Genomic DNA, 15943 nt, shown 5'->3' on the forward strand with positions numbered 1-15943 from the left:
ACACTGAGGAATTCTACCAGGCAACCACGAAGAGCATCCTTCAGTACTGCATCTCTTTGGGGTTGGCTGCCTGCTCTATTTCAGATATAAAGATCCTGCAGAGAGTCATCAAAACTCCATATAGGATCATTGAATGTCTTCTGCACTCCCTCATGCTACACATTACACCTCAGTGAGCCCCAGGGCATCTATGTGTGGCAAGGTGGAGAAACAAGGGCCTGGGTGGGATTCGATCCCCAGACACCCGGGTGAGAGTCACACGCACTAACCAGAAAGCCAAAGGGATATCCCCATGGCCAAGTAGTCAGGACGTATGATCAATCGGGATCCAGAGAAACACACCCTGTCACATATGACTACTATGTAGCGTATCACCTTCAGTGTGTGAAAGGGTGAATGACTGACAGTTGTGTAAAGTGCTTTGGAGTCCTCTGACTTGGGAAGACGCTTTACAAGTGCGGGTCATTTCTTAATTTACATTAGTAGGATCCAAAACATCAAAGATTTCCCCCACCAAAATCACCACTACTTTATGAGATCAACTCAATTTTGACTGTTTTCTGATTATTTCACTGTAAAAATCTTACTTATTGTACCATTTCTGATAATGTTTTAATTATTTGCTCAGCCTTCTGACATTGCGCCTATGCAGACAAGTGTTGGTGAGTGTAGCTGCCTCTGATTGTTGCTCCTCTGGGTGGCTTTTATTTCTGCAGTGAGCCTTAAAAACTCACCTCACTCCTCCATGAGTTTTTTTCTTTAAATGTCATATTTAATCCATTATGTTGAAGCATTTTAATGAGCTTCCCCCACAGTATTTTTCCATTACAGGATGCAGTTTAAATCACTCTCACAGATGGAAGAAACGTTTGGCAGACATTTTTGTTTATGTTTTGCTGCACCTGATAGGGGGTGACTCAAAACTCGACACACAGGGTCGCTGCAGGTGCACAGTTCAGGTTAAAGTAAAGCAGAATGAATGGGTGAAAGACTGCATTCAACCCACACCTTGCTAAATGCTCCTACGTTAAATTAAATTGTTAAATTGTAACATTAATGTCACTGGGGCACTCTGCTCAGCTTTTTTGGACTAATATTAATTAAAATTAATGTAAATTTAAAGATACTCGATGTTCATTTATAGATTATTTCAAAAATGACTGTGGCAGGAAAAAACAATCATGTCCGTTTTTTAACGTCGGTCAAAATGACGGACAACAAAAATGTCTAGCACGACCTCTGGTTTGTGAATCTCAGCAATAAAAACATGAACATGCACGTTTATGTAGCCTGATGAATACCTTTATACAACAGATGAAACCTAAACTGAATTTGGACATAAAACAATAACTAAATGGTAAATGGTCTATATACTGTATAGCACCTTCTTAGGGTCCTACAACCCCCCAAGGCGCTTCACAACACAATCAGTCATTCACACATACATTCACACGCTGCTGACGATTAGCTACGATGTAGCCACAGCTGCTCTGGGGTGCACTGACAGAGGCGAGGCTTGCCAAACACTGGAGCCACAGGTCCCTCCGACCACCACCAGCAGGCAAGGCAGGTTATGTGTCTTGCCCAAGGACACAAAAAGCAGCATTCACTGGTTGGAGCCGGGATCGAACCTGAAACTTTCCAATTACTGGGCAACCCGCTCTACCTCCTGAGCTACTGCTGTCCCAATTAAGATAATAGATGGATCATTTTAAATCCATCCATCCATCCATTTTGTTTCCGCTTATCTGGAGTCAGGTCGCGGGGGCAAGAGCCTAAGTCGAGAGGCCCAGACTTCCCTCTCCCCAGCCACTTGGGCCAGTACTTCCGGGGGGATCCCAAGACATTCCCTGGCCTGGTGAGAGACACAGACCCTCCAATGTGTCCTGGGTCTCCCTTTAGGTCTCCTCCTGGTTGGACATGCCTGGAAAACCTCACCAGGGAGGCATCCAATAAGATGCCCGATACACCTCAACTGGATCCTCTCGATTTTAGACATCAATAAATTCACAGAATATGTATCATGTCGTAATTTGTTTCCTCAGCCTCGTCTCCATTAAACTCCCGGTAGAAAAAGCATCTTCTTAATCCTTCAACCTTCAAATGGAGGCTAAGGGAAGGGGCTGAAGGGGCTCATAAAGCTGTCACGCACCTCCTGCCAAGTCTTTCAGTTTGGGATCATTGTGTGTGTGTGTGTGTGTGTGTGTGTGTGTGTGTGTGTGTGTGTGTGTGTGTGTGTGTGTGTGTGTGTGTGTGTGTGTGTGTGTGTGTGTGTGTTGTATAAAACTCACTAAACACACATCTTCCACAGAGTCTCTGTGTTTCTTACATCACATCACATTAAAACATGCTAGCTTGTTCCATTGTGAACCAGCAGAGTGATGCTGTACAACTATGGTTTCCCAGGAACAAGAAATGTAATGAGCTTCAATTAAATTCATGTCCCTTGGGGAGAGAATAGCAACAGAGAATATGAATGTAGGATCAGAAGCAGCACATTACCTTAGAGCACAGGTGTCATATTGGGCCTGCAGTCTATTTATATTTGGCCCGCAAGATCCAATATATAATATATATTAAAACTGGCCCACCGGCCCATTTGGTCACTAAGACTACAGATCCCATAGTGCTTTATGGAGTTAGCGCATCAGTCGAAGCGCCCCCTCCTTTGAGTTTCCAGGTCTGTGCTGCCAGTATCAGCCGGTGTCTGCAGCATTACCCTCCTCTGTCTCAGACAAAGTGAAAACACTCCTCTTACTCAGCGCCGAGTTTACTCAGCAATTTGCCAACTTTGAAGCCCAGAAACAGAGATTTTAACTGCTCAGTAATCTGTTCACGGCTGACAGAGAAAGTTCTCCGACCAACTTCCAGACAGAGCTGATATAACTCCAGCATTACGCACAAGTCATTATGACTTTGTGGCTGCTGCAGCTTTTATCTCTCCCCCCAACATACTGACCCAACAGTGTGGTCAAGCTCCTCAGATGCTCTCAATGTTCAGCAAGAAACATACTCCCCGCTTCCGGTCGGTAACAAGATGGCGCCTGTGCTTGGCTTAGCCGCGGTCACCGGCCACTTTTTCTAACTTTTCTCCACTAACCTCCTCTTTTCCACCTTGCTCCTGTCTGCGATCCTCTTCGGTAGTGTCCCTGCTACCATCTCCTATGATCGCCAGACTCTTTTGTCCTTCTGTTCGTTCCCGATCGCCCAAGATGCACCGAGGACGTACCTCCCTGTTTGTTTATCTGGAGTGGCGCACTGGCCAGGAGCCAAACGACGATCGCAACCAGAACGCCTCCAGCGATGTTTATCCGGTCCCGGGAAAACGTCGGAGGAAAAGAGGTAAACGAGCAGGAATCCAGGTGAGAATAAGACTTCTATTAAAGTGCGGTTTATCTAGTAAACATTGGCGTGATCTTCTAGCTTCTTTTCCTTTGTTTGGCGACTTGAGCACCACTTCTGCATTCCCGCCAGTCCGCGTTGCAGCGCGGTTCATCCGTCCAAGTTTTTTAAGGTCGGTTTATCCTCATTTCTCAGTGGGTTCTCCTCCTGTTCCCTCCATAAGTGGTTTTTATAAACACCGTGGATCTAACCCTGCTAATTTAAGTCCACTAACTCCAGCTGTTTCTGTAGTTTCTGATTCCTCCACCTCACTCAGCATGGCTCTATTAAATACCCGCTCTGTTAACAATAAGTCCTTCCTGCTCAATGATTTAATTCTCTCTAAAAACCTGGATTTTCTGTTTCTGACTGAAGTTTGGCAGCAAACATCTGATTATTCTGGTCTGATTGAACTTTGCCCGAGTGGTTATTCTTTTCTTAGCCAGCCCCGGGGTTTTGGTCGTGGTGGAGGCCTAGCTGTTGTTTTCAGAGACCATCTTCCATGTAGCATTACAACCTCTGGTCACTTTGCTTCCTTTGAACTGCAGCTGATTAAAGTCGGGCGTAAGGACCCGTTCTACTGTGCTGTGGTCTATCGTCCACCTGGTCCAAACGGCTCTTTCCTTCAGGAGTTTAGCGACTTTCTATCCTCCACTGTGAAGCTGTCCAGACTGGTGATTGTTGGTGACTTTAACATCCACGTTGATGATCCCTCTGACCACTTTGCCATGAATTTCTCCAGCCTTATGGACTCCTTCGGCTTTACCCAGCATGTTTCTGGCCCCACACACACCAGGGGGGCGCACTCTAGACCTTGTTTTTACCCTGAGTCTAAATGCGGACAGTGTTTGTCCTGAGGACGTTTATATTTCAGATCACCATTGCATTTTCTTTACCTTGTCAGTTTCTGCGTCCCCACCTCCTGCTCGCCGTATGGTTAGTTCTTGTTTTCTTAATGAGAGCACAGCTAACAATTTTTCTGCTGCTTTTTATCCACCCTGTTCTTCTGAGAACGACCCAGATTCCTTAACTTCTCAGTTCAACGAGCACTGCCTCTCCATTCTGGACAATATCTGTCCTGTCAGAACCAGATCAGTTCCTGCAGTGAACCCTACTCACTGGTTTAATGACAGCCTTCACAGCCTAAAGCGCCAATGCAGGAAAATTGAGCGCTTGTGGAAGAAAACCCATCTCCACATCCTTCTGCTGCCCCTAAAGGATCTTCTGACATCCTTTAACACTGCAGTCAGAGGCGCCAGGGTTTCCTATTTCTCCAACCTGGTGTCCCAGAGCAAAGGGAACCCCAAGGTGCTGTTTAACACCATCAGCAGCATTGCTTCTTCTGCCTCTCCCACAGCCTCCATCCACTCTGTTGCAGACTGTGAGAACTTTCTGTCTTTCTTTGTGGACAAAGTCAATAAGGTTAGTTCTAGCATCTCTCCTTCAGCCTTATCGCTGCCTCTCCCGACTCCAACCAGGCCCATCATCCTAGATAGCTTTGTTTCTGTTTCTTTGCCTGAGTTAACCAAACTAGTTAACTCTATGAAGACCTCTGCATGCCCCCTCGACATCTTACCCTCATCTTTGTTTAAAAGTGCTTTTCAGTCCATCGGTCCCAGCATGCTCTCTATAATTAATGCTTCTCTGGTTTCTGGTCAGGTCCCTGCTTACTTTAAGAACGCTGTAATCCACCCGCTTCTTAAAAAACCGAGTCTCGACCCCTCTCTCCATAGCAGCTTCAGACCCATCTCTAAACTTCCATTCATCTCCAAGATCTTGGAAAAGGTTTTGGCTAAACAACTCACAGCTGCTCTTGATGAACATAACATCTATGATAGCTACCAGTCAGGTTTTCGTAGAGCTCATTCTACTGAAACAGCTCTTCTTAGGGTCTCTAATGACCTTCTGACTCACAGTGATGCAGGGGACTGTTCTGTTCTGGTCCTGCTGGACCTGACTGCAGCCTTTGACACTGTTGACCATCACCTGCTACTGGAGAGGCTGAGAGACTGGGTAGGCCTATCAGGAACTGCTCTGGAGTTGTTCTCCTCTTATCTCTCTGAGCGCTCCGTTTCTGTGGCCGTCTTCAAGTTTAGGTCCTCCACCACTTCCCTTACCCATGGTGTCCCACAAGGTTCTGTGCTGGGGCCTCTACTCTTCCTCCTCTATCTGCTTCCTTTTCAGCACATCCTGAGCTCCTTCAAATCTCCTACCTGGATGGCTAGGAGCTTTCTACAGCTGAATGAAGATAAGACTGAGATCCTCATCTGTGCCCCAGACAAGCAGGTTCCCAAAGTCATAGACTCTCTTGGTCAGCTTGCTTCTCACACCAAACCTTCTGTCATGAATCTTGGTGTGACCTTTGACCCAGCTCTCACCCTGGATTCTCATGTTAGTTCTCTTGTTCGCTCTTCCTTCTTCCATCTCAGGAACATTGCTAAGCTGAGTCCCATTCTGTCTCGCTCTGAACTTGAGACAGTTATCCACACCTTCATCTCCTCACGCTTAGACTACTGTAACTCTCTTTTCACGTGTCTGAGCAGAACCTCTCTGAACCGTCTACAGGTGGTTCAGAATGCCTGTGCTCGGCTTCTGACCAAGTCCTCCAAACACAGCCACATCACCCCGCTTCTCCTCCAGCTTCATTGGCTGCTAGTCAACTTCAGGATTCATTTCAAGATCCTGGTTCTGGTTTATAGGGCCTTACATGGACAAGCACCATCATACATTGGTGATCTTCTCAGTCCCTACACCCCCAGCAGGTCCCTGAGGTCCAGTGACCAAAGCCTACTGGTTGTGCAGCAGAAGGCTAAAGACCAAAGGTGACAGATCATTTGCTGCTGTGGCCCCCAGACTCTGGAACTCTCTCCTCCTGAGCCTGAGATCAGTGGACTCAGTGGTCTCCTCCAAAAAGCAGCTGAAGACTCACTTGTTCAAGCTGGCTTTTGGATGACCTTCTTCACCTCTCTCTCTTTATTCTGCTCTCCCCACCTATTCCACCTTCCTCAGGATCCACTGATTTCCCTCTTTCCTGTTCACTCTCTCTCTTTCTTAACATTTTTTAAATCACAATTGTCTATTTCTGCTCATTTTAAATATATTTTTTAACCATTTTCTAAATTATTTTTTATATTTTAACATTTTTTGTTTTTTTGAAGCACCTCGTGATTTTTATCTTGAGAGGCGCTATAGAAATCAGGGTTTCCCGTACATAGGCGTAGCCGTGGCGGCCCGCCACAGCTGAAATCCCACCGCCACACCTACAAGATCCCAAGTTTGGTTTTTTTTTTTTTTTTTTTTGCGCTGTTTTCTGAAGAAGCAGCGGGAACTACTATGTTGTCGCTTGTGATCACAGCCAGTTGCAGCAAGGAGGAGCAGGCAGGGCAGGGTGAAGTTACAGCATAAGTTACTGAGTTTAAAATTAGAAAGGTAGCAGTGGATATAATGCATTTTTAGTTTACATGTTTCAATAGCATTAAGATAAACGAGTTGACGATCTTGACAGGTTCTCCTCCCCCCACCAGGCTAAGCATCACTTATTCATGTAAAATTTATTTATTTATTCATGTCTGACTTTAACCGCATCTAATTCTGTATTACGGCGTGAGCGCAACAGCGACAACTTAAGATCGATGTGTGAGCAGCGTGAGAGGCCGGGTGTTTCATCTGAACCCTTAAAACCTCCAGCAGGCTACGCTGCACTATTGACGTGTTAGCGCGTGGCACTAACAACTTAGCGACGTGACATGTCTCAGAGAAAGCGTAAAAACACGTTGGACGCTTCTTCTGAAGCGAGAAAATAACACCTCTCCTTAAGCAGAGCACGACGTCGCCTCGGCTCATTCACAGCCGAGCCGGTACCGGACTGGGCTCGATAACTGACCCAGCACAGCCACTGGGTCGTTGGAGCTGCTCCGTGACTGCCTGATGGAAAACCAGCGGGTTTCATCAGACTCGTAAAGTTTCTTGTTTTTGCTGGGGACCCCCTGTATTTTACCACTCCCTCCTGCAGTCTTCCCCTATTAAAATGTAAAATGATTCTGTAAACTCCGTGTATCAATAGAAAAAAAATCTCTGCCTCTGCCAGCTGCAGTAAATGTAGTTTCCAAATAATAAATAAGTGGTGTATTCATCTGTGTATCTCCTTTGACCCGCATAGTGATATTTTCAGCACCAGAACAGTGAAGCAAAGAAACAGATTCCTGAGTTTGTTAGTCATTTTATTTATTAGGTGCATCTAACCTGTGCTATTTTTCTCTGAAATGAGATCAAATCAGTGCTTCTATGGGTTGTCTCCTCTCTGCACTAGAAAATTTTACTTTGTTTAGAGACGTGTCATAACCCCCCCCCCCCCCCACCCCCCCACCCCCCACCCCCACCCCCACCGCCACAGCTGGAAAAATTCCTAGGGGAAACACTGGAAATGATTTCTTCTTCTACTCGTGTGAGCAACTGTTGTCTGTGCTGAAGATGAACAGAACAAGACAGGACTCTCACTGATGAACTCCTTCCTCAGCTCAGAGCCCAACCCCAGAGATGCAGGTATCTGGCTTGAACAGGTGAGCATCAGAGTGGAGCAAACGGAGTTTGAACTATTTTGGTTTAATGTACTTTTTCTGCTCCAAAACATGAAAGTTAATAGGTGAGATATTGCATTGCCATTTAAGATGAAATTATTTTTTATTTTTGTTGTTGGCCCATGAAACACGATTTTACCTACAGTAACACAGGAACTGTAAAGGCAACAGAGAGATGAATAGAACAGAAAAGCTTGGTGTCACAGCAGCAATGACACTCATTACAGGTGCAAAAAAGGAGAGTAAATAAGAAGAGGAAACAGCAAGAAAACATGAAAACTGAAATACTTAAAGGATTCAAAATATTGGAAGAAATTGCTGAATATATACACATTTAAAGGAATAAAAGGAATAACAAGATTGAGACATAAGTAACAAATACCACTGTCGTGTTTTAATTCAAATGTACTTGCTCGTGTGTAATTTGCTTATTCCACATTCAGTGTTAATGCAAAAATAAGTTTGTTTCCAAATGAAACTATTCAACCGTACATATCTGTAGATAAAGGAAAATGTGCACATGTGCCATTACTTTTTAAAAAAAATATTAAGCTTGGCCCGTCTTTGTCCCAGTTCTTCATTTTGGCCCAGTGTGAATTTGAGTTTGACACCACTGCCTTAGAGAGTGGTGCTTGATAAAGGAATTAAACTCTATGATGGCCTTACCTCGTATCATGCATGAGATCCCAAGTGGAGAACTCATGGTCATCAATGTTAGCTGCTATCTTAGAAGCCTTTGACCAGATGGTGTGACGCTTGATGGCTACCAGTTCGTGTCCAGCCTCCTCCTGCATGGACTTGTGGCTGCAGCAGGTACCCATTCTCCCACAGCAGAACAGGTCTATAAAATTCCCAGGAACTTGGCTGTCTGTCAGCATTTGTTTGAATCTTTAATCTATTTTCTTCAGTCTCCTGAAACATCACCCAACTCGCATGTCTGCTGCAGCATCAGCTACAATCAACTAACAACCAAAATCACAGAAAATGGTTTTTCATCCTCAGTTTCCTCTCGCTTCTCCTGCATATCTCACATGATGGATCCTTTTCACCAAACTGTGTTGCCTCCGTTTGGGTTGCCTGGCCCTGGCTGTTTCACCCTCCTCCTTCCTCAAACAGTAGTGTTTCTGTCTCACACCACCAGCGAGACACAATGTTGGATTGTATCAACAATCTTGTTGTTTCACCCAGTCACTGTTTGTATCTGAGACCTTCAATCACTCCTTTGTGTCTGCCTTTTGATGCCCAGTGTGGAACACAGATGGAGGTCCCACACTTTACTTTTGGTATGAAGACAACAGACTTGCAGCGAGAAGCCAGTCAGTCCTACGCGGCAGCCATACGTAGGTTTGTCATGTAGAGAAATTCAACCAGTTGGCTCCATGTTTCCAACTGTGGGATCTACATATCATTATTTTCATCTGAATATCATAGTTTGTACTGTGTTATACTCATCTACTCCATATGTTTTATATTATTTTATAAATATCTTTGTAATTTTTCTAAACTTTAAAGAATCTGTATCATACTATTTTACACCCTCCAGAGCAACGGTAGGCACAATGTATGATAAAATATTACTGTTGGCACTACTGAGATGTCTTGTTTATGAAATACTAGTTATTTTCATGATCCATTCCTTAATAGGACGCTTGAATTTGATTAAACCCTGCCTCCCCGTGTGAATTCCACAATAGTAAACAGCTGCAGACCCAGAGATTGCAGATTCAAAATAAGACATTTACAATTTTTCATTGATATTTATCTGAATAACTGTGTAAATGTAATTCTGAAGGCTGATGATGGTTTTCTGTTTTTTACATTAAAAACCTGTGATTCTGTGATAGCTGGCAGTAAACCAGTTTATTGTGCATACACATTTAGCAACCATGTTTATTTGAATGTAAGAAGCAACAAAAACATGACAATGGGTGGTGCTAGTAAAAAGCAATGTGAGTCTTGTTCTCTATAAAATGAAACATTTATATTGCATTGGTGTGTGGCCGGGGCTGGGGCCAGGAATATATCAGCTGACAGACTGATTCTGTGTTAAAGAAGTAGTCAATAAATAAATAAATAAATAAACCAGCAAGAATTTTTTTTCCCCCGGTAAAAAGCAAAACACACACTCATAAACATGCTGATGTCTCAGGCCTGCTCAAAGGGATGCGCAATTTAGAAACCTTTTTCAATATAAAGAAAGATTTTATGAAAATGATTTCTAATAATTAGGTAATTGATTAAATGCACTGATCTCTTGTGGTGTGAAGGTGTGTGTTTGCCAGTGTTGCCACAGTAACCTAGATATGGTAATTTCATTACTGACTACTACTACTGATTACTTGCAATCAACAAATTACCAACAATGAGTTTTGCTATGCCAATGCAATGCGTGAGGCAGTAAGCTAAAAGCTAGGATCCAGCATGAGTAACCCCACTGAAACCCAAAATTACTGCGAACCACATTGTTGAAAAGCCAAATGGCAACGGGGTCCCATTCCGCGGAATGGAAGTGCTAATTGAGGGGCAACCACATATAGAACCATCAGAACACTGAACCAACAACAGCCAACACAACCCTAGCAATAAAACCCCAACAAAACACATCAAAATAGGACAAAACAACTGAAAATCAGCTACCCACAATGCACCTTGCCCGTTGTCTGTTCCACAGTGAGCAGGGTCACTAGTGACTCTAATGACTGTGGAACAAGCAGTGGGTGAGGTGCATTGTGGGTAGCTGGTTTCCAGTTGTTTTGTTCTATTTTGGTGTGTTTTGTTGTCAGTGTTGTGTTGGATGCTGTTCGTTTTTTGTTCAGTGTTCCGTATGTGCTATTTTTGTTGGTATAATTGTGCACCGTGAGTGAGGGTTCTATTCTAAGGAATGGGACTGTGGTGCCATTCGGTCGTTTAGTAGCTTAGTATGCAGCTTGTTCTCAATATAGTATACATGCTGTTGATGGTTACATGCGTCTTGCTATTCCTGTTGCTGGTTTTTCCCATCTTTGCAAATCACAATAACGGTTACAGAAAAATAGTAACAAGTAACGCATAGTTTCTTGAACAATAACTTTTTTTAAATTACTGATGAGGAAATAGTAACACGTTAAATTAGTCATTACAGGAAAAAGTGGCCATTTTAATGTGCTACTAGGCAATGCATTACTGGCATCTCTGGTGTTTGCACAAGGACAGCTCAAGGTCCTAAGAGAGAAGAAAGCCGTTTTTATTATAGGTACAAGCTAGCACATTCACATGGGATCTCTTGATTAGCAATAGATTTTATATGAGTACTCAATTACTAAAAGTTTGATAGCTGCAGCATTTGTCTTCATTTTGACATCCCTGCACCTTTCTGTTATTTGCACTCATGTGTAGGAAAAGGAACTCTGACAATCAACAGGTTGGGAACTGTTGTTCTGAAACAGATGTGTTCTGAAATCATCGCAAGCACTAATAATTGTGTCTAACAGTGACAAAAGAAAAGGTATAAAACACAATAGAGAGTATCTGGATGAGGAGGATCAGGGAAGAATATCAGTGAATAGTAAAGTATCAGCTGTACAGAAGAGTGTTGTCAGCACAAATCTTCTTTGATGCATGTATGTCTCTGTGTGCTGAGGATCATCACAGAACACCAACCCACCCACAGCCCTGAGCTCAAAAATAGTACCTACTTAATGGGGAAATGAATCATGGTCAAGAAGAGAAGTCAATGACGCAACCCTCCACAATGAGACCAAAACTAACCAATAAAACATCAGCTCAATAATTACCCCGTCTGCACACTACTAATGGATCCAGAGACAAAAAGTGGTGTTGAGACTTTGATACAAGGAGTGGAATTTGGATATGGGCAATAATGTGCAATAGAATGATTATTTTAAATGGAGCATATTACAGAGTAGTTGAATTTGCCTATGAGCTGAGCAGGACAAAACATTTACTGCACCAACAGTTGTTTGTTTGGCAGTGACATCAGGTAAAATACTAACAATGATAATACAAATCTGTTTATAAGTGTTCTTTCTGTATGTTCCCAATATTTTAATGGAGACAAATCCCAGAACGTACATATTTCCTGGTCAAATACATGAGAGAAGGGTGAGATAAGGCAGCGATAAGCACTGCCTCTTCTTTGATGGTGCTGGTGGCTACATGTGTTGATGCTCCAATCTGTCTAATGTATTTCATGAATGAGTGTGACATATCTAGTCTTTCTGATCAGCCATAAATGCCCAGGGGCCTAGCAATATGCATTTTTGTAGTATAAGGCTGGGGAATAAATCACTTTTATCCATTCATTCTGTTATGTTTTTATGGAGATTCAATTTGGAGTAAGGGCCAATGCTCTCACAAGTATGGACTTGGGCATTTTCTACCTGTGTGGTGGCTGTGGTTGGCACTAAATGCACTATGAATTATTACTGTGTGTTTATCAGCAAAAATTGTTACTTTTACATATTCTCATGTTTTTGGCGCAGTGATGTTTCGGTCTGGGCTGTGCAGAGCTGTTGCCTTGTAGCAAGAAGGTCTTGGGTTCGCTTCCCAGCCAGGGATCTATCTGCATGGAGTTTGCATGTTCTCCCTGTGCATGCGTGGGTTCTCTCCAGGTACTCCGGCTTCCTCACACAGTCCAAAAACATGACTGTTAAGTTAACTGGTCTGTCCAAGTTGTCCTTAGGTATGGGTGCGTGTGATTGCTTGTCCTGTGTGTCTCTGTGTTGCGCTGCGATGGACTGACTCTCTGTCCAGCGTGTACCCCGCCTGATTGCCCATTGACCGCTGGAGATAGGCACCAGCCTCCCCCATTCAGAAAATGGACGGATGGATGGATGATTTTTCAGTCTTGTTTTATTTTTATGTGTCCCCTTTCTCTCACTCTTTCTCTTTCTGCAGGTCTAGAAGTAGAATCGTGTTCATCATTTATTGTTTATTTTTGTGAACCCCCCTCCTCCACCCCTCTCTCTCTCTCTCTCACACACACACACACACACACACACACACACACACACACACACACACACTTCTGTCTCTGTGTTCGTTGGTATTTTAAACAACCAAAAATATTTCTAATAAAGTTTTGGTATCTGGAGTGGCATTATAGCACACACATCCACTTGTGAGAGTAAAACTGCAAGGCTTGTCTTCAGCATTCAGGCATCAATTCTGATTGCTTCACAGCCGGACAGGACACGGTAAAAAAAAAAAGTGTTTGTGATAATAGTTGTTAGCATTGATGTCTTCTGAGCAGTGGCCTGACCGTGGCGTGCATGCATGTGTGTGTGTGTGTGTGTGCATGTGTGTGCTTTCAAAGAGCACTGTAAAATGTTAAACCATTTGATTTGATTTTGCTGCTTCATCTTGCAGAGCACTCGCGGTGGCATATTGTAGAGATTATAAATGGGTTTGGAAGCAAAGAGCAACAACTTGTATTTTAATGGGTAAATTACTAAACACAACAGTTTAGTACATGCTTTACTTTCATCAGACACATACTGATTTTTCTCCTTGGGTTTGATTAATTAAAAACACCTGATATAAAAATTCTGTCTCAAGTTATAAAAATAATCACACAAAATACAGTTTGACTGTTATTTTTCTTCACATGAAGGCAATCATTTTGGGCTTGTTTCTTGTTTATTTTAAAGTTAGTTTGGCATTATAAGTCATGAAAGAAAAATGTGAATAAGCACATGAACACAAACCCACGCAGAGCAGCTGATAAATGATTAGCCAATAGAGATGGTGACTGAGTGTGGTCTGGGTGAACATATCTAGTCAGGCATAAACACTGACTCACTGCTCTCCCCCTTCCTTTCTAAAACATTGACTTTTTTTTATAAAGCTGCAGCTTCAAATCAAAGTTGATTTGATGTTTAGAATTGTTGAATCTGATATCTCTTAAAAAACATCAGTTTTAGATTATACATTGATTAAACCAATCCTCATTGATATTTATTATATGTTCTTACTTTCTGAACTGAAATACAGTTTAGCATACATATCCAATATGATGAACTTTCTTTTCTTTTCATTTAATTGGTAAATTTGAAATTGTTTTATGACTGTGCAGACTGCACACACCAAAGATGCACGCGAGGTGATATATCTTCTTCTCAAGAGGTGGAGCCAAAAACACAGGAGATAATCTAGACAGAGGCTGAACCACTGAACCACAAGCAAAAGAAGAAAAGAACTAAGTGTGTTTCTTTCTAAGAGATTTTATTTGATAAGATTGTTATTACTCATATTTGTAAAATTGATTACTAACAAATCATAAGGAAAGAAACACAAAGTGGACCAAAGTCCAGGTGACACTGACTTTTACTTCTCAGAAACAGACAGTTAAAGCTGCAATGGGAAATCTGCAAAACAACACAAACATGGTCACATAACTCCCGTTGGCTAGGTCATGTCCCCCTGATACCAGAATGCACACTGACACAGTAAATGAGAGCGAGCTAAACACCAGTCTCAGTTTTCTAGGTCCAAACGTTGAAGTGTGGGGGTTAGGTGAGACAGACCGAGCCATTTTATTGGCTGAGGTTTTTAGACAAATGAAGGAGAACCACTTCTTCTTTTTTTTTATTGACACAATATTTATAGCTATGCTATCTTAGAACATTGTTACGAGGCACAAAAAATGTTTTAAGCTAGCTCGTTTTGCAGATTTGCCATTGTGGCTTTAACAAGATGGCACTCTATCACCACCTACTGAACTGGAGTGGGAATCTTTTAGACGAATGAACCCAATGTTTGGCCATCACTAGTCCTACACGAGCAATGACAGCATCATATAATATCAGTTTATGCTAAATGGCAACACAGGACTTGCTCATCTTTACAGTGAACAAACTAATTTAAAAAGTTCATCTTTCAATTATGTCAGAGCCTCCTCATCGAACTCAACCAGCAACAGCTGAGCATGACAGCTTCCCGCCCGCTGCTGGGTGGAGGTCCACCTCCCAAACTATTCAAAAGGCTCACTCACCTCTCACTCATCGCTCAGTAATCATGTGTTCTTCATGCATGAGCTACTGATCCATGTCCCATGTATCAGTTCCCAATCTATCCAGACTCAGGAACCCACAAATCTACTTCCACAACCGCTCTGCTCAACTCCTCTCCTAACACCTCATCATTGCAACTACTTCTTCGACCCACTCGTCCCGGACACCGCCATCCTCCAAATTCAGCCAGACGTCCTCCGCTTGTGGAACGCCATCAACTCCTTTTCTCCCTCTATGCTTTACCCAACGGATCCAGCAGGATGACTGAGCCCAACAATGGCACTTTGGCGGACATGGAGACACTCCTGGCATCACTCCAAAAGGAAGTGGTCTGTCTTCAAAGTGTGGTCGACCCGACTGGCTTTAAGTACAAGGCCCTCTCTGACACTCACATCAGACTGGCCAGCCTGATCCATACCATGCAGCTACGCCCTTCCTCCACCCCGGAACCCAAGATCTCTCTGCCTGACAAGTGGAATGGGCTGGATGGAAAGCCAGATAGACTGTTAGCCACCCTGGATACGAGCTTTGAATTCCAACCCACTACGTATACCTCATCAGTTCCCAGGGTGGTGCAGCTGATCGCCTTCCTGAATGGGCAGGCCCAGGGCAGCTGCTCTTTAGAAGAAGTCGACGCTGTGCAAAGGCTACCCCAAGTTTGTAGCCAAACTTCCTAAGACTTTTGCTCTCTGCTGCAAGACAAAAGTGGAAAGGTGGAAAACCAACTCCTTCATCTTCATCAGCGGCACCAATCTGTCCACTGAATTGCTGCACAGTGCAGTGACCTGGCCGCAAAACTGAACCGAGTGAGACGTGACCTTGAAGTCCATTTCTCCTGATGGACTCTCGGCTTACATCAAGGATGAGACGGTGGGCCGAGAAATACCCAAAACCCTGGATGACACCCTCAAACTGGCCATGGAGATTGACCACAGGGTAATTGACAGACCCAGACCTCAGGCTCGGACTGCGCTA

At 43.4% G+C, this 15943-nt stretch overlaps 1 protein-coding gene across 10 annotated transcripts in view; it reads right to left on the bottom strand.

Annotated features, from left to right (window-relative positions):
- plekha7a (pleckstrin homology domain containing, family A member 7a) overlaps positions 1-15943 on the bottom strand; it is a 262547-nt gene that overhangs the window by 166569 nt on the left and 80035 nt on the right. Inside the window, exon 1 of one of the 10 annotated variants that reach the window (XM_015963837.3) lies at positions 8625-9062. The exons of the other annotated variants lie outside the window; for them this stretch is intronic. Within the exon in view, the coding sequence (XP_015819323.1) occupies positions 8625-8836 (212 nt within the window). The 5' untranslated portion in view covers positions 8837-9062. Of the gene's footprint in view, positions 1-8624; positions 9063-15943 lie in introns of those variants that run through there. 10 annotated transcript variants of the gene reach the window in all.

This window comes from Nothobranchius furzeri, chromosome 4, assembly GCF_043380555.1.
Source record: "Nothobranchius furzeri strain GRZ-AD chromosome 4, NfurGRZ-RIMD1, whole genome shotgun sequence".
Taxonomy (NCBI): Eukaryota; Metazoa; Chordata; class Actinopteri; order Cyprinodontiformes; family Nothobranchiidae; genus Nothobranchius; species Nothobranchius furzeri.